Below are 19,572 nucleotides of genomic sequence, written 5' to 3'. Positions count from 1 at the left end.
GCTCAGATAAGCTTTCCTTAACCTGGAACAAGATAAGAAGTGGGCTGATACTCTTATATATCCAGGCCTTTTGTTCCTAAGACATAAAAATTGCTTAGAACCCTGATTTAGAGGTCAGTAATTTCAATGCTAGGTTTCTGTGGTTAGATTTGAAATGCTGTTAGTCAAAGGGACCCCAATGACTTCTCTTTGCAATGTTCATTTGTTTTTTTTTTTCCTGGTGCTTATTTTAACAGTTTAATGTTTCAGTTTCCACTTTTGTTTTATTTGCAATTACAACAAAAATAAACAAGGACTTACTGGAGGATTAAAAACAAAAGTAAAATTTCTATTGCTTATTTCCCCTTTCTTTCACTCCTTATTAATTTTGAAAATGAAATTTTGATAGTTTAAAAATTTTTAAATATTTTTTTCGTACTATTTTTGAAAGCTTTATTTGCGTTCTATTCAAAAACCTTTTAATGGGCTAAATAAAGGTAGAATTTAGATTAAAAAGCTGGTTTCTGAACTAGTACTAATAACATTTATGAATCTACCAAATATGTTAAATACACCTTTTGTATTTACTGAGCATTTAGTAGATGACAGATGTGAAAGTCCTCTGAAAAAACTTAAAAGAGCTATAGAGACAGTAAACATTTATTGAGTGCCTGCTTTATCTATAAGACTGTAAAAACCATAAAAGGGGTACAGAAAATGTATAAAAAAGGGATAGCAATATTGTCCAGCAGTACTGTCTTTGAATCTCCTATTTTATTTAGAGCTCTAATCTGGAAGAGTTTGGTGCCTTTGCTGAGAGAGTGGTGCCTTCCTTTGTTTTTGTTTTAGCTCTGAGAAATCCAAATATGGACATATCTTCTTCCCCAAACATTGGACTCCGACGTAGTGGTCAAATTGAAGGTGTCCGACAAATGCATAACAATGCTCCTAGAAGCCAGATGGCCACTGAAAGAGATCTCATGGCATGGAGCAGAAGAGTGGTGGTCAATGAACTAAATAATGGAGTTAGTAGGTGAGTCAATATGGTAACATTCTTTTTGAGTAAGTAAATTAAAATGTACTCTTTTTGACCCATCTCCTAGAGAAATGGAAATAAAAACAAAAATAAACAAATGGGACCTAATGAAACTTAAAAGCTTTTGCACAGCAAAGGAAACCATAAACAAGTTGAAAAGACAACCCTCAGAATGGGAGAAAATATTTGCAAATGATGGAACTGACAAAGGATTAATCTCCAAAATTTACAAGCAGCTCATGCAGCTGAATATCAAAAAAACAAACAACCCAATCCAAAAATGGTCAGAAGACCTAAATAGACATTTGCCCAAAGAAGATATACAGATTGCCAAGAAACACATGAAAGAATGCTCAACATCACTAATCATTAGAGAAATGCAAATCAAAACTTCAGTGAGGTAGAGAAATGCAAATCAAAACTTCAGTGAGGTATCATCTCCCACCAGTTAGAATGGCCATCATCAAAAAATCTACAAACAATAAATGCTGGAGAGAGTGTGGAGAAAAGGGAACCCTCTTGCACTGTTGGTGGGAATGTAAATTGATACAGCCACTATTGAGAACAGTATAGAGTTTCCTTAAAAAACTAAAAATAAAGCTACCGTACGACCCAGCAATCCCACTACTGGGCATATACCCTGAGAAAACCATAATTCAAAAAGGGTCATGTACCGAAATGTTCATTGCAGCACTATTTACAGTAGCCAAGGACATGGAAGCAACCTAAGTGTCCATCGACAGATGAATGGATGAAGAAGATGTGGCACATATATACAATGGAATATTACTCAGCCATAAAAAGAAACAAAATTGAGTTATTTGTAGTGAGGTGGATGGACCTAGAGTCTGTCACACAGAGTGAAGTAAGTCAGAAAGAGAAAAACAAATACCATATGTTAACACATATATATGGAATCTAATAAAAAACCAAAAATGGTTCTGAAGAACCTAGGGCCAAGACAGGAATAAAGACACAGATGTAGAGAATGGACTTGACATGGGGAGGGAGAAGGGTAAGCTGGGACGAAGTGAGAGAGTGGCATCGACTTATATACAGTACCAAATGTAAAATAGATAGCTAGTGGGAAGCAGCCGCATAGCACAGGGAGATCAGCTTGTGCTTTGTGACCACCTAGAGGGGTGGGATAGGGAGGGTGGGAGGGAGACACCAGAGGGAGGAGATATGGTGATATATGTATACATATAGCTGATTCACTTTGTTATAAAGCAGAAACCAACACACCGTTGTAAAGCAATTATACTCCAATAAAGATGTTAAAAAAATAAAATGTACTATGTTAAGCTAATAACTAAGGTATTTTTCTTTAATTTAGCTGATCCATGCTTTAGTTTTTCCACATTATTTCATTAGTTCATTCCATAACAACTATTTAAAGATTATCTTAAATTTGCTTAGCTTTGTGGTAAATGTTTTGGGGAATACTGAAAAATGAAAAAACATAATCTCTGTCTTCTTTGAATTTATAGTCTAGGTTAGAAGATATGAAAAAATACTATTAAGTAAGAACATGAGGCCATATGTGATTAAATATGTCAGTGATACATGGACCCAATATTCAACAGTTGTTCTGAGGAAACTCAGAATTGGAGCAGTTTGGGAGTGCAGTATAGGTATGTAGTAGACCCAGTGCTTAGCATATATTTAGAAATATCATTTAAGTAGACTTCTTTGGATGAAAGGATTTCATTAGGATGAATTTCAAACTTAGAATCCCTATCCTTATTTGTAAACCTTAACATTTACTGTAATATTGACTCCAGATGATGCACAGCAACTAGAAATAGATTTGGAAAACAGAAAGAACATTGACAGAGAACATAGAAAATCCATTCAAATCATGATATCTTCTAGCAAAACCTTTTTACCAGCTGAGCCAACAAGTAGCAAAATTAATTTGGTTTCACCTTTTCTTTCTTTAGCAGTAATAAGAAAAGGGAGACATAGCTAATATATGAACTGAATGCTACCCCCTGGCAGTAGAACAATATGAAATAATTCTCTGTTCAAAACGTTAGAAGTAGAATTGAAAACAGGGACTCAGATACTTGTATGCCAATGTTTATTGTAGCATTATTTCATAATAGCTGAATTGTAGAAACAATCCAAGTGTCTGTCAACAGATGAATGGATAAATAAAGTGTGATATATACATACACTGGAATATAATTCAGCCATAAAAACTTCTGATACTTGCCATAACATGGATAAACATGGAAAACATAATGCTTAGTGAAATCAGCCAGACACAAAAGGGCAGATAGTGTATAATTCCACTTACATGAAATATCTAGAGTAGGCAAATTCATAGAGACATAAAGTAGATTAGAGGTTAGCAGGGGCTGGTGAAAGGAGAAATAAAGAGTTATTGCTTAATGGTTACAAAGTTTATGTTTGGAGTGATGAAAAAGTTTTAGAAATAGTGATGATGGTTACACAACATTGTAAATGTCATTAATACCACTGAGTTACATACCTAAAATGATTTAAATGTCCAATTTTATATTTAAAAGTGTTTTTGTTATCTATTTATTTTGAATTTTTGAATTTTATTTATTTTTTTATACAGGAAGTTCTTATTAGTCATCAGTTTTATACACATCACTGTATACATGTCAATCCCAATCTCCCAATTCATCACACCCCCACCCCCACCACCCCCGCCGCTTTCCCCCTTTGGTGTCCATACGTTTGTTCTCTACATCTGTGTCTCAATTTCTGCCCTGAAAACCAGTTCATCTGTACCATTTTTCTAGGTTCCACATATATGCGTTAATATACGATATTTGTTTTTCTCTTTCTGACTTATTTCACTCTGTATGACAGTCTCTAGATCCATCCATGTCTCAACAAATGACCCAATTTCATTCCTTTTTATAGCTGAATAATATTCCATTGTATATATGTACCACATCTTCTTTATCCATTCGTCTGTCGATGGGCATTTAGGTTGCTTCCATGACCTGGATATTGTAAATAGTGCTGCAATGAACATTGGAGTGCATGTGTCTTTTTGAATTATGGTTTTCTCTGGGTATATGCCCAGTAGTGGGATTGCTGGATCATATGGTAATTCTATTTTTATTTTATTAAGGAACCTCCATAGTGTTCTCCATAGTGACTGTATCAATTTACATTCCCACCAACAGTGCAAGAGGGTTCCCTTTTCTCCACACCCTCTCCAGCATTTGTTGTTTGTAGATTTTCTGACGATGCCCATTCTAACTGGTGTGAGGTGATTCCTCATTGTAGTTTTGATTTGCATTTCTCTAATAATAAATAAACCATTGGTTTGCTCTTTGATGATTTTCTGTTACTTTGACCTTTGTTTTGTTATTAGGGTTCAGGAAGAATGTCGAACTGCTAAAGGTGACATAGAAATCAGTCTTTATACAGTCGAAAAGAAGAAAAACCCATCTTATGCTACCCAAAGGGTAAGTTTAGCTTTACAGTACTTTGCAATACACTATCTGTAAATATTTGCAGATACCAGGTTTTTGAAAGGTGGAAGTTATGTATTAAGGGATTATTTCGATAGGTGTCTGTATATAGGGAAACTATTTTTTTAAAACCCCAAATGGAGATATATGGTTATTATTAATAAGGATAAAATTACACAAAGTTAGAACTATCCCCCCAAATCTAGGATATGTGGTCATTGTAGGTATAAGACATTTGTATTAAAATACCATTTCCATATGGTTAAAGTAGAGCTTTAAAATTAATGCTGTATCACTAATCACAATGTAAAACAAATGTTCAGATACCCTAGGCCAGAGATTGGCAAACTGCCCATGGACTAAATCTGGTCTACTGCCTATTCCTATTAATAAAGTTTTATTGGAGCACAGCCATACCTATTCATTTATATATTGTCTATGATTGCTTTCATGCTATATGGAGTTGAGTAGTTGCCACAGAGATCATATGACCTGCAAAGCCAAAATATTTGTACTCTGCCCCTTTACAGAAAAAGTTTGCTGACCCCTGCCCTAGGCTTACTCCTGGCCTACCTAATTAGACAGGAGCAAAATCTGTTCTATATACATTAGGAAGATTCATATTCCCAGTAGAAACTGCTAATCAGGAAATAAGATCCCTGTACTCCATTAGGTGCATGTTAAGCCCCTTTACTAGTACTCTGAGGTTGAACAAACTAGTGACATAAGAATATAGTTTTGTTCCCGGAACTAACAACTATAACTCCTGAAGAGTATGGTAAATTGGAAAGCCTAGGTTGATTTTAATCTTATTAAGGAAATATAAGCAATGGGTACTGAATTTTAAGTGTCTTTTCAGTATTGATAAATACAATTTCAGGTAATTATTATATGAATATCTCTAAATATTCTTAGATCATTTTGATACCCACTTTCTTAATTTCTATTCAGATTTTATTAGCTTATATGATGTTCTCTGATAAGATTATTTTCTTAGAGATTTTGAATGACTCACATCCATGATTTATATTCTTTTTTCCTGCTAAGCTGATTTGTCAAACATCAGACTTGTCTGAGACTAATAAACAGGGTAGTTGGATCTGTAAACATTTTTATTTATATTGAAAATGAGAAACATTTACATGTAAGATAAGAAACTGGCCCTTGATACTGATTTAGAAGACCTTTAAGCTTGTATACTCCTGATGACATATTAGGGTTATAGTTTTGACATATGGTGTATCAGTAATAATATTTTATACTTGTAAAGGGTAGAATAAAACAGTTTTTACTTTACATTTTTGTTATTAAAAAATAAATTTTTATTTTGACTCGTTTACTAAATGTAGTTTTTTATAGAACTAAAGAAATACATGTTATATTAAGAATTATATATACACATACATATGATATAGATATCTTGCTTCATCTTGTAATAAATTGTAGATAATATGTTATATGTAAATTCTGAGTGGGCAGATTCTTGCAGCTTAGAATTTCAGCACTGTCTTTAGTTTGATCACAAAGTTTTCAAAATACAGAAAGTAATCAGTATTAATGGAAGTGGGTTAAATATATAAAAATGAAGTATATTTTGGGGCTTCCCTGGTAGCGCAGTGATTGAGAGTCCATCTGCCGATGCAGGGGACACAGGTTCGTGCCCCGGTCTGGGAAGACCCCACATGCCGCGGAGCGGCTGGGCCCGTAAGCCATGGCCGCTGAGCCTGTGCATCCGGAGCCTGTGCTCCACAACGGGAGAGGCCACAACAGTGAGAGGCCCGTGTACCGGAAAAAAAAAAAAAGAAGTATATTTTTTTATGTAAAAACATAGTATAAAAATATATCTTGGGTTTTCTTTTAGGGAATTTATTCCTATCTCTTACCTCCACCCTCACTCCAAATCAAGCCCAATTGATTCTCTTTATATGTGTTCTTTTGTGTATATTCACTGAGGCTTTCATTTTTTAAAATTTATTTTCCTTCTGTTTTATAGAATGATTATCCGCCTAGCTGTGGGCGGTCTTTACGAAGGACACAACGCAAACGTCAGCATACTTACCAAACACGATCCAACATAGAGCATAATTCACAAGCATCATGTCAAAATTCAGGTGTACAGGAAGACTCAGATAGCTCCTCAGAGGTTAGATATCTGCTATTATTTACTCAATGTAATTTTTTGTTTCCCAGTTAGTGTCATCACTTTGGGTTTACTTTTTTTTAAATTTTTCAACTAGGTTTAATAACATGAGACTATCAAGGAGGTCAATATCCGAAACCTTGTAAAATCACAAAGAAGTTAAGGCATATCTGATACCTAGATTCCTTTTCAAAGTTCTTTTTTTCTATGAAAGGCTGAAAATTGACATATCACGAAAGAAATAACAATTTGATAAACTTTGGGTTTACTTTTAAGGGTCAACTTAATAGAAAATTATTTTAATGATGTTCTTATGAGTATTATTTATTAATAAGGCATTTAATAGGCAAATTCGAGCATTATGTTGAACTCCTTTAGATATCTTCTCTTATTTGTACCCAAGATATTATCTTGGTTGAGGGTATCAAACATGCCAGGAAAAGTTTGGCTTTGGGACAGTAAGAAAAGAGAGTGAGAGCAAATCTGCCTAGAAATGGAAAGAAGTGGAATATTAACTGTGATAACTAGTTATACAGCTCCAGAACTTGTTGACTGTGTAATCATAATATACATGTTTTCTGTTATTGTTGACTTTACCAGTCATGGAGATTACTGAGTGATGATTATTTTCAGACCTACCTTTTTCATGGTAATGAAATAAAGACTATAGCAGTTCTTTTCCTCATGTTCCTCTCTTCTCCAGTCCTTTCCTTTTGTTCTCTTAATAACTATAGTATTTAAGTGAATAATGAGGGTTTGATTATGCATTGATAATGTATGGTACCCTCATTCTTCTCCCACCATTCACAATTCTTTAACTCTTATCAATGATATCCCTCCTTCTCTCTCCCCCCACCCATGAAAATCTTGATCTGAAAAGAATGATCACGTATTCAAGACTATCGTACAGAGTGAAGTAAGTCAGAAAGAGAAAAACAAATATTGTATATTAACACATATATGTGGAATCTGAAAAAATTGGTGTAGACAATCTTATTTACAAAGCAGAAATAGAGACAGACATAGTGAACAAATGTATGGATAACAAGGGGGAAGGGGGGTGGGATGAATTGGGAGATTGGGATTGACATATAAACACTATTGATATGTATGGAATAGATGGCTAATGAGGACCTACTGTATAGCATGGGGAACTCTACTCAGTGCTCTGTGGTGACCTGGATGGGAAGGAAATCCAGAGGGGAGGGGATGTGTGTGTGTGTATGGCTGGTTCACTTTGCTGTACAGTAGAGGCTAGCACAACATTGTAAAGCAACTATACTCCAATAAAAATTAAAAAAAAACAACTATTGCCTCTGAGCCATGTGCTTTAAAGAATTAAAACAAAAATACATTGAATGTAGATGGATTATAGAGTCCTGTTGCATGAGTGTCACTAAGACAGATAGGCAAGGAGGAATTCAGGGCAACGTAGCAATTTAAGATGGTTAAGAAAATTAAAAATACATGAAAAAGAAGAAGAGAGAAGAAAAACAAAGATTACTTGGTACAGATTTTTTTGTTCAAAGGATGTGGTACTTTGACAAGAGTACCAAGACCAAAAGTAGATTGGTGGCTGCCAGGGGCTTGAGGTAGTGGGGAGTGAGGGGTCCTTGCTAATGGGTTTAGGGATTCTTTTGGGGTGATGAAAGTGTTCTAATATTAGTGGTGATGATTGAACAGCTCTGAATATACTAAAAACCATTGAACTCTATATGTATACTCTGAAGTGGTGAAGTTTATGGTATGTGAGTTCTATCTCAATAGGCTGTTATTAAAAAAGAAAAAGAAAAGAATTGTTATCTTTTTAATGTAATAATTGTGTTGTGGTTATGTTTTTAAAAAGAATCCTTATCTTAATAAATATTTATAGTGGAAATGCTTTTTTTTCACAATAATCCCTGAGGTATGAGGCAGTTGGTAAGGGTATATATACAAGATAGGCAGTGAGTTATTGTCTAAACTGGAGATTGTGTACACAAGGATGTTATCTATTTCCTCTACTTTGATACGTTTGAGATCTTACATAATAAAAAGATGATTAACTTTTTTATGGAGAGTAATTATATTAACTTGGTAGAGGCATATAGGTATTTTTATCTTTTTGTGTAGGTATTTTTTAAAACAATGGCTTTCTATAAGGGAAAAGAATCTGAAAAAGAATATATATATTCATATAAATTCATATATATTTTTTTCATGTATATATATACATATAAAACTGAATCAAGAGGGAGGGGTTATATGTATACATATAGTTGATTCACTTTGTTGTACAGCAGAAACTAACACAACATTGTAAAGCAACTGTACCCCAATGAAAAACAAACAAAAACCAAATCACTGTGCTGTATATATGAAACTAACACAGCATTGTAAATCAACTATACTTCAATTAAAAAAAGAAAACAGTGGTTTTAACAAAATTTAAGAGGGTTATATTTGCATTTCTTAAGGAGTCTATTGTGTCTTTGAAATAAGAAAAGGTGTGTCATATCAGTAAGATAGTAGATGCTAGAAATTTTTAAATACTTGGTAGGCTTAGTTATGAGTTACAAGTATATATAGAAAAATGATTACATACATTTTAACTAGAACTTTTCTTTGGAGGGGGGACTACAAAAAGTGTTATAAAACAGGTAATATATGCTAATTAATAATATGCTAGTTAATAATAACAATATATCTCAATTGCTGGCTCTTTGTTGCAGGAAGATGAAACAGTTGGCACAAGTGATGCTTCTATAGAGGATCCTGTTATTGAATGGCAAAGTGAAAGTTCCTCCAGGTAGATTTAATGGTTTTGATTTGGTCAAAATCATTTAACAGTTTTAATGTGAAATTATGTTCTTGTAGGAATTTGGTAAAGCCAGAGTTAAAATAGTATTTTATAGTAGAAGGAGTACTGGGTTGGAAGCCCAGAGACCTGTTGTTTTATCCTAGCTCTACCAATATCTTTTTGCGCATGTCATCATGGACTTTAGTTCCCTAAAATAGTTCCATCTGTAAAATAAGATTCTTTGTATATCCAAGATTCTACACCTTGGCAGGCTATGTGTATTTATTTCAGGTTTAAAACAACTATATTTAACCATTTCCAGGGATAAGGAACATCTTTATTTAAAGAAGCTTTTGTGATTTGGACAGGAATTTTGAATTTTAAATCCTGTTATGGGAAACTAAGCATTATACTTTATCCAAGAAGCATTTCACTAAAATCACTTAGGTAATGATCAAAATTCTATATTTGATATTTTTTTATCTTTGGTTAGAACAAAATCAAACCATGTCATTTATAATGCTGTTTGATTACAAAATGATCATCTTTCAATCATGAGGCAAAACTATTCCTTTTCTGAACTTATGTATTATTTACAGTGATTCATCAAGTGAATATTCTGATTGGACAGCAGATGCTGGAATAAATTTGCAACCTCCAAAAAGGCAAACGAGACAGGCAACACGGAAAATATGCAGCAGCTCTGAGGAGGAGAATTTGAAGTCACTTGAAGAACGGCAAAAGAAACCTAAACAGACTAGAAAGAAGGTTTGTAAGTTTACAGGTTGTTTTTCTTTTTGGGGGGAGGTTTTGGTTTTTTCCTTTGATACTTGAATATTTAACAGTAACACTTCACTTTTATCTAAAAATAATATTCCATCTGAGAAACTAAGTAAAATTGTATAAAAGATGTAAAGATTTTTTGAAATTTTTCTGTTGTCAAAAGTAGAGGCTAGAATATTTTCATTATTATGTTAACATTAAATAAAAACATTTTGACAGTTGTTTGTTAAAATGTAGTAGAGTTTTTAAATAAGCCACTGTAGTATAAAAGGATTATTCTTGTCATGTCACCAGTCATAAATTTCTATATATTTTTGACTTGTAAAATGGAAGGATATGATAAATCATGTAGGGCTTTTTCTATTTCTTTATGTTTTTATTTCATCCCAATGATGGGGTTTTATTTCCCACTATAATTTCATTTGAATGATGTAAAAACTTAATCCACAGAGTTCCTTGAATATTAATTTAAAAATGGATTCTGTATTCATTCTGTAACCTCTTGCTTTAGTAGACAGAATTATCTTCTTGATGGTCATCACTTAATTGGCAAAAAGTTGTGTTACTTGTATTTGAATTCCTTTGATATACTAGGGACATGAAGAGTAAAATTTGTGGGTTTTAGATAATATATAGTGTCATATTATCTGTCAGCCAAAATTGAACATGTTACTCACTTGATTGTTTTATTGGTACAAAAGTTATGCATAATTAATTGGTAAAAGAAAATGTTTAAAGTTTGTATATTTTGTGTTTTATTATAACCTGATGTTTTTAACATTTTCTACCTGCTATTTTTTCTACAATTGTTCATATATTTACAGTTTATATGTTTGTGAACTATATTTTAGAAAGGAGGACTGGTTTCTATGGCAGGTGAGCCCAATGAAGAATGGTTTGCCCCTCAGTGGATCTTGGATACCATACCACGACGTTCCCCGTTTGTCCCACAGATGGGAGACGAGGTAATTGTTTTCTGTTAAATAACGTTTTTCTCTTGGAACCTCAAGAGTACTCACTTTAATATCAGTCTTAGGCCATTCATATTCTCAATTCTATTATAGTTATATGTTCACCATCTTAACTGTGCTGCTCAATTATATATTTATTGTGGACAGTGACTGAATCTTACTAATTTTTGTGTCCTTTATAGGGCTTGACACAGAGTCTTTAGTATAGTAGATGCTCAATGAACATTGAGATAAATTGATTGGCTTGTGAAGCCATGAAAATAATTGTCTTTATTTTTATCTTAATTGCCACATAGTAGAATTGAGTGGTATTTTGAATCCTAATCAAGTCCTAATACTGTTTTTTTTTTGTTTGTTTTTTTAAAAGAAGCCCATGCTCAACCTGATAGAAAATATTCTAGAGGATGATCACCCCTTTCAATGCTTACGGGAAAGTCATTTCACAAACAAGGCCTTCCTACTGAACCTATGATTGAATAACAGCCATATTTATGATTGGTCAGTCAAAAATTGATTTAAATTCTATACAGTGAAAAATTTTTATTTGATTTTCTTATGAAAATTATGGTAGCATTGTTATATTTTGAGCCCTAGTTGGCTTGTATAGTCTCTGACATATTGACTAATCATTCATTTTTGAATGATTAAATGCTTACCCACAGTTTTCAACTTAAGACCCATAGTAGGAATGTAATATTATCATCGTAATAAAGAAGGAGCAGAACCTTGGAAATGGTTCTAAAAGTCTTGGAACCAATAAAAATTTTACCAAACTTTTCTATAATTGTCTTCTATAGATATTTTGTACCAGAGATAGCTACCAAGTAGCCTTACAATTAAGCAATTACTTATTATTATAATATCTTTTGATATTATTATAAATGTTTCCTTTCCTAAGTGTGTCTTCTTGTAAGTGTCAGACTTCTGAGCAATGCTCGTTTGTTTGGTTATTTTAGTAAAACGTGCTCTGGGTGAATGCTGTATGAAAAAACTTAGAAGAGCTTTTTTAGGGGTATATCCAAAAATCACTATTTCTTGTATTTATTGCCTTTTTTTATGGAGGCTTAAGAGAAATAATTTTGAATTAATCTTAGAACAGGGGGACTTCCTGGTGGTCCAGTGGTTAAGAATCTGCCTTCCAATGCAGGGAGTGCAGGTTCAATCCCTGGTCAGGGAACTAAGATCCTGCATGCTAAGGGGCAACTAAGCCTGCTTGCCACAACTATGGAGCCCGCATGCCACAACTATAGAGCCCGTGTGCCACAACTACAGAGCTCATGCGCTCTGGAGCCTGTGCACCACAACTAGAGAGCCCATGCACTGCAACTAGAGAGAAGCCCACATGCCACAGCAAAAGATCCCATGTGCTGCAACTAAGACCCAATGCAGCCAAAGATAAATAAATAAATAAACAAATAAATATTTAAAAAAAATCTTAGAACAGAATAAGGATCTGTATACTCTATGATCTGAGACTCCTCTCTATTTTATAGGACCATATTTACCTTTCCCTTTATTTTGTTAAACTTAGTGCATAATTATATGCTTCAAGACTAATGTGTATTAGGTAATGACAGTTGTTCAGGTAATGGAAAAGGTGTATAAGTGAATCAGACAGTGAAATACGTGAATTAAAGAATGTTGTTAAAGAACCTATAAAGGCAGAAACATACTTTTATATAATCAATCTGTTAATGACAGCATTACTTTTTACTTTGAAGTGTTAAGCCTTCATTATTTTGCCTGGAATACCCCTACCCACAGGTCATTGCCTCTCAAAATGCTCATTTTTCAAGGTTCAACTTAAATGCCAACTTCTTTTGCATGTTATCCCTACTTACCATTTGCTTGCCACTCCTTCTTCATGTGCTTTCCCATCTAAATTATTTCTCTCTTATGATACATTCTACATTCTGCCTTGTATCATACTCATATATCTACATATCTGTCCATATCCTTGAGGGAAAGGATTTTATTTTGATGTCTTACCATAGCACCCAGTGCCTTGTACATATATATTTGATCAATATTTGTTGAGTACAGGAATAAATATATAATAAAGGATATCTGAATAACATGCTTATCATGTTATTGGTAAGCATGGTAATGACATTTTTTTACCACTACAGTTGTGTTTATATACTAATATTTAAACGTTTAAAAATTTTTACTTGTATTTTTAACTATTAGAAATTCTGACTTAGTGTTGATTGGTAGAATATGTCAGTGTATTTTTAAAATCTCCATAGTATGGTATTTTTTACATTACTTTCTTCTATTTATCTCTAACACCCCTTTAAAAGTATTATAGGAAACATAAGTTTTTTTTTCTTTTTTTAAAAATTTTTATTGGAGTATAGTTGATTTACAATGTTGTGTTAGTTTCAGGTGTACAGCAAAGTGAGTCAGTTATACATATACATATATCCACTCTGTTTTTCTTTTTTTTTCTTTTTTTGCGGTACACGGGCCTCTCACTGTTGTGGCCTCTCCCGTCGTGGAGCACAGGCTCTGGACGTGCAGGCCCAGTGGCCATGGCTCATGGGCCCAGCCGCTCCGCGGCATGTGGGATCCTCCCGGACCGGGACACGAACCCGTGTCCCCTGCATCGGCAGGCAGACTCTCAACCACTGCGCCACCAGGGAAGCCCTTTTTTTCTTTTTTGATTCTTTTCCCATATATGCCATTACAGAGTACTGAGTAGAGTTACCTGTGCTATACAGAAGGTTCTTATTAGTTATCTATTTTATATATAGTAGTGGGTATATGTCAATCCCAATCTCCTAATTTATTCCTTTCCCCCTTATTCCCTGATAACCATAAGTTTGTTTTCTACATCCGTGACTCTACTTCTATTTTGTAAATAAGTTCATTTGTACCCTTTTTTTTTCGATTCCACATGTAAGTGGTATCATAATGATATTTGTTTTTCTCTTTATGACTTACTTCATTCAGTATGAAAAATCTAGGTCCATCCATGTTGCTGCAAATGGCATTACTTTGTTCTTTTTTATTGACTCTAGGTCCATCCACTTCACTACAAATAACTCAATTTCATTTCTTTTTATGGCTGAGTAATATTCCATTATATATATGTACCACACCTTCTTTATCCATTCCTCTGTTGAACATTTAGGTTGCTTCAGTGTTGCTTCTGGCTATTGTAAATAGTGCCGCAATGGACATTGGAGTGCATGAAACCTAATAAGATTTTGACAAATTACTTCTCTGTGCCCTAGTTTCATCAACTGTACAGTGGGGATAAAGGTATCTACCTTATAGGGCTCTGGGAAGGATTAAATTAAAGGATATTTGTAGGGCACTTAGGATAGTACCTGAGGCATGCTAGTCTGTCTGTCCTTTGTTATTGTTATTAATCTTTCAAACACCTCTGCCAGCAGAGTGTCCTCTTCATTTGACAGGTGAGCATGTCGAAGGCCAGAGTCACATGGCCTGTAAGGGTAGCACCAACAGCAGTCAGGTCTCCTGACTTCTTCCCTGTCCCTATGGTTGCCTTTGTGTAATGATTGTGGGGTGTTTGGATTAATAATAAATAAAGGAAGCAGAGTGGGAAAAACGCCTACAAAGTAGGCCTGCTGTTTGGAAGAAGCTACGTGTACAAGAAGGGTGGCATTACTTACATATTCTACTTGCAACCTGATCTTAAGCTTCTCAGGTACAGAGTGCACCCAGGGCTATTTAGGGAACATTACTGCAAGGCCATTTGCACTGGCATTGTTCTACCCTGGTGGGCACAGGCTTGGGACAATAAGCTGTATCCAGGGTTGGCATTCACTTTGGAAATGTTTGCTGATTGTTTAATCAGATTCAGTATTCTGAGCCTTAAAGGAGGCTAAGATTTTTGTGGCTGGGAGGTGATTTGAACCTGTCAGTATGGTGTGAGGACAAAAAAAAATTATTGTGGGAAAGAAACTTTATTTAATGAATCAGAATATGGTAGTGAATGCTGTCTTAAAGAGGTGAACAGTTTTATCAAGCACTTGGATTCATTTTCCTTCCATACCATGCTAGTTCTGATATTATTTCTTACAAAAGAAAAATTTTAATCTGTCTAGAAATTACTGTATTTAGTAGCCTGTGGTTAGAAATATATATATATATATATATATATATATATATATATATAATGTGTAGGCTATTAAAATGTTGATGCTTTAGAATGTCAATTACAGATTGAAATATATTACTTTAAAATGTGACCACTTTTGTGTACATTTGTCATTAGTCTGTTTCTTCAGAAATTTATGAAGGTGCTAGGGAGAAGAAGGACTGTGTGTGTTTTTATTATGCAATATTTAGCACAGGGCTACATAGGCATGAGTACTGAATGAACATTGTTTGATTATAAGTACCTTTATTGTATAAATTTTTTCAAAATTATGATTATTTATATTCCTTGTAAACAGAAGAGGACATTTGTAGGAATATATTGGGAAGTATAGTGGTGTTAAATGGGATGCTGCTGTTTAATACCTCATGTTTTTTTTTAGCTTATATATTTTAGGCAAGGACATGAAGCTTATATACGGGCTGTAAGAAAATCAAAAATATACAGCGTTAACCTACAAAAACAGCCATGGAATAAAATGGATCTCAGGGTAAGTTCACCAAATTAATAATCTATGCAATTGAAGTATCTTAGGAATTAAGTTATTAGCCTGTAGGCTTATTCTCAGTTTCTGGATATTTCACTGTTGATTGTGCATCCAGGATAAAGTGATGTACCATACTCTTGTACAGCTGAGTGTTATGGGTCACATTTTATGGTTCCCGAAATTTGTATGCCACCTGTTGTCTTGATTATTTGACCTAATTTCCTTCAAGCTTCAGGCCCTGTAGTGTATACCATTCTATTGATATAATTGGAGCAAAGCAGTAGTTCCATGGTGTGGATATTTTCCTCAGCAGCTTTGAACGTTCTAGAAGCTCTATAAACTGTGACTGCATGTGTGGACCACAAACACCCTTGAGATTCTGGCAAATTTAGGATATAGTAAATATCATAAATCCTAAGAAACTCATGACTTTGTGGTGCTTTATTTATTATTTCTTTCGATATAGTACCTATGTAGCTACATGTCATTGAATAAAACAGATATGTTTATTTTTTAGAGAAGGATTTTCTCACTGTAAATACATATTCATTCATTCATTCATACTTATATAAATACAGACAAAGAGACATAGAGATACACACACCATCATTTCTACTTAGGTTTACATTTGTTTTTGTCATTTTGTTTTTTCGACTCTGAGAACAAGAGAGTAAAGGGCAATTTTATGATAGTTTTCCAGGTAAATGAAGGGTTGTTGTGTAATGATGCTTAAAAGGAAGGATGCAAGAGAGAATGTATATATTTATTTAAATAAAGATTTGACACTTAAAAAATTGTATTAAGGTTGTAAGGTGCTAAAATTTCTTATCAAGTGAGCTTTACATAATCATCTCCTGGGAAACAGGAATGCTACCATCTGTTCTGAATCAGGTGAAAATTGAGGTTTTTGTTCTTGTTTTTTTTTTTTAGGATCAAAGGAATAAATAAACCATATGATTTCCTACTTTAAATTCTAACCCTGTGGTTATAGGAAATTTTAGGAGGCAGCATATATGTGGTATAAGAGCCTGGGCTTTGGAATAAGACCTGAATTTCAGTCCCAGCTCTGCTATATACTAGTGTATAACTTGAAACAAGTCACTGTACCCATGAGGCTCAGTTTTGTCATCTGTTAAGTGTGACTAATAACAATGTATAAGGATGGTATTATAAAATAATATTGTAGGCACTCATAAATGTAAGTCCTTTTCCCAAACATATACATAACATGTCCACCTGCCTACTTACAAACTGTATTTCTGCTAGAGGAGTGATTATTTTCTTTTTTTAAATAGAAATATCACTTTTATTGATAAGATAGGGCCACAATGGGCAGCTCCACAGAACACAAATAAGACAGTCTCAAGACAAGGGTGTAAAATTGCAGCAGACAGGTTAATACTCTTTACCCTCATCCTCTCCCTCAGCACTATCCGCTCCAGCCTCCTCATACTCCTTCTCAAGGGCAGCCATGTCCTCACAGGCCTCAGAAAACTCTCTTTCCTCCATGCCCTCACCCACGTACCAGTGAACAAAGGCACTCTTGACATACATCAGGTCAAACTTGTGGTCCAGGTGAGCCTTCTTGCCATAGTCAACAGAGAGACGTTCCATCAGCAGGGAGGTGAACCCAGAACCAGTTCCCCACCAAAGCTGTGGAAAACCAGGAAGCCCTGAAGGCCTGTGCACTGGTCAGCCAGTTTCCGAATTTGGTCCAAGACAAGGTCAATGATCTCCTTGCCAATGGTGTAGTGACCGTGGAAATAGTTATTGGCAGCATCTTCCTTGCCTGTGACGATCTGCTTAGGGTGGAAGAGCTGGTGGTAGGTGCCAGTGTGAACTTCATCAGTGATTGTGGGTTCCAGGTCTACAAACGCTTCCCTGGGCACATGCTTGCCAGCACCTGTCTCACTGAAGAAGGTGTTGAAGGAGTCAACAGCTCCTCCAATGGTCTTGTCACTTGGCATCTGGTCATCAGGCTGGATGCCATGTTCCAGGCAGTAGAGCTCCCAGCAGAAATTGCTGATCTGGACACCAGCCTGGCCAACATGGATGGAGATGCACTCACGCATGACTGAGACTTGTAGGGTTCTGTGGGGTTGGAGGAGGCGAGAAGACGGCCACAAAGATCTCCCACTGACAGACTATCAAGGAGTTCAGGAGAGAAGTAGTGACAAGAGGAGTGATTCTTAACCAGCAGAGCAATTCTTAACTCCCCAGAGAAAAACCTGGGGAGTTTTTTCAAAATATATATGACTGAGCTCTACCCCAGACATAGTGAACTCAATTCCATAGTAGTAGGGTTTAGGAACATGAATTTTAAAAGTGTTCCCAAGGGGATTCTGCTGTTTATCGTTGGTTTATAGCCCTGCACTAAACTACAAATTGCTATTAAGGGGTCAAGAGCCATGTCTTATTACCTTTAACACTTAGTGGAGTGCCTAGTATCTGGTGGGTATTAGGATAATTTTTATTTTTTTATTTTTAAAGTTTTATTGGAGTATAGTTGATTTACAAAGTTGTTTCAGATAATTTTTAAATTGTTCAAATAATGAAATAATATGCAAATGTTAGGCAATTATTTATATTGAAAGTAATAATTTATTGTTATTCTCATGAATAGGAACAAGAATTTGTTAAGATTGTAGGAATCAAATATGAGGTTGGACCACCTACACTGTGCTGCTTGAAGCTTGCATTTCTGGACCCCATTTCAGGCAAAATGACTGGAGAATCTTTTTCCATTAAGTGAGTATCTATCTTGGATCGTGTGTGTGTGTGTGTGTGTGTGTGTGTGTGTGTGTGTGTGTGTGTATTTTAATCCCTATGATGTATTCTGCAGAGTACAAGTCTTAATGGGAAAGAAAACATGACAGAACTACAGGCTTTAGAGTTTAAGGACCAAGGTTTAATGTTTAATTCTTGCTTTGTATAATTCTTGCTTTGTTTCTCCACTTAATAGCTCTCTCCCTCTCTCTCTCTCTCTCTCTCTCTCTCTATATATATATATATATATATATATACATATATATATCTCAACTGAAAAATGTACAATGTGAGAGTTGTGGGTTTCAGTTTTATTTGGAGACTTACTGAGGACTATAGTCTAGGAGACAGCCTCTAAGATAGCTCTGACAAACTGCTCTCAAGAGTTAGGAGGGAATGAGCCAGCATATATATGATTTTTGGGGGGCTGGGAAATACCTGTAGTCAAGCATACATCCTGCTAGTTATTGCTAGTCACAAGGATCAGATATCTCAGTTAATGGTTTCAGTGCTTTTCTATATATGGGAAGATGCAAGAATCTGGGGTCATTGAAGTTCTTCTTTACATATGCATCTTAACTATCTAGGGGCCCATATATCCAAAACACAGAATGTTTCATCTTGAATTCCTTTCAGGGTGTGCTGTAGGTCAGCAACTACAGTGGCTAATGACTTGATCCTTGTAGAACTGGAGTCGCAGGCAACATATTTCTGTTTACAGTAACCCCCGTTGGTCATAAATTCATCTAAGGTTTGGGAAGAATGTCATGACCCATTTGTCCCATGGCATTATGAAGGCTTATTCTTAGGTCAAGCAAGGACTTTGTTGATAGGCCACCCAATGTGCTATTTCTGGATTAGGCTCAGCATCATTTGTTTTACTAGACTCTTATAATCCAGGAAATATCCTCCCTTGTTGCTTCTTCCCATATCTAGAGTTGCGCTATTACAATTAATTTTATATGGAACTATGTATGTGATCAATTGCCTCAAGACATTGAAGCATCATTAGTTTTGTTGAAGACCTGGTTACATAACTGG

At 34.9% G+C, this 19,572-nt stretch overlaps 2 protein-coding genes across 6 annotated transcripts in view; one reads left to right on the top strand and one right to left on the bottom strand.

The window, feature by feature from the left end:
• Positions 1 to 19,572, top strand: part of BRWD3 (bromodomain and WD repeat domain containing 3) — a 127,673-nt gene that overhangs the window by 76,400 nt on the left and 31,701 nt on the right. For 4 of the 5 annotated variants that reach the window (XM_029240647.1, XM_029240649.1, XM_029240648.1 and 1 more), the window contains 8 exons: positions 829 to 1,012; positions 4,377 to 4,470; positions 6,470 to 6,619; positions 9,328 to 9,404; positions 9,995 to 10,163; positions 11,030 to 11,143; positions 15,661 to 15,768; positions 18,389 to 18,513. In XM_029240647.1, coding sequence (XP_029096480.1) covers positions 829 to 1,012; positions 4,377 to 4,470; positions 6,470 to 6,619; positions 9,328 to 9,404; positions 9,995 to 10,163; positions 11,030 to 11,143; positions 15,661 to 15,768; positions 18,389 to 18,513 — 1,021 coding nt within the window. The remainder of the gene's footprint in view (positions 1 to 828; positions 1,013 to 4,376; positions 4,471 to 6,469; positions 6,620 to 9,327; positions 9,405 to 9,994; positions 10,164 to 11,029; positions 11,144 to 15,660; positions 15,769 to 18,388; positions 18,514 to 19,572) is intronic. The other variant, XM_029240650.1, reaches the window with a different exon arrangement.
• LOC114906095 (tubulin alpha-1C chain-like) lies at positions 17,161 to 17,837 on the bottom strand. The gene is made up of 2 exons (XM_029240652.1): positions 17,487 to 17,837; positions 17,161 to 17,349 (listed from the first exon to the last, which is right to left on the bottom strand). The coding sequence occupies exons 1-2, from the start codon at positions 17,835 to 17,837 to the stop codon at positions 17,161 to 17,163; spliced, it is 540 nt and encodes a 179-aa protein (XP_029096485.1).

This window comes from Monodon monoceros, unplaced genomic scaffold, assembly GCF_005190385.1.
Source record: "Monodon monoceros isolate NGI ecotype Baffin Bay Population unplaced genomic scaffold, NGI_Narwhal_1 Super_Scaffold_22, whole genome shotgun sequence".
Taxonomy (NCBI): Eukaryota; Metazoa; Chordata; class Mammalia; order Artiodactyla; family Monodontidae; genus Monodon; species Monodon monoceros.
The sequence above is the reverse complement of the archived record's forward strand: the minus strand, read 5'-3'. Positions and strand labels throughout refer to the sequence as shown.

Coding starts and splice junctions, on each gene's coding strand:
- LOC114906095 (XM_029240652.1), bottom strand. CDS start 17,837: ATGCGTGAGTGCATCTCCATCCATGTTGGCCAGGCTGGTGTCCAGATC. Junction 17,350..17,486: donor GCAAGGAGATCATTGACCTT/GTCTTGGACCAA, acceptor GACTATGGCAAG/AAGGCTCACCTGGACCACAA.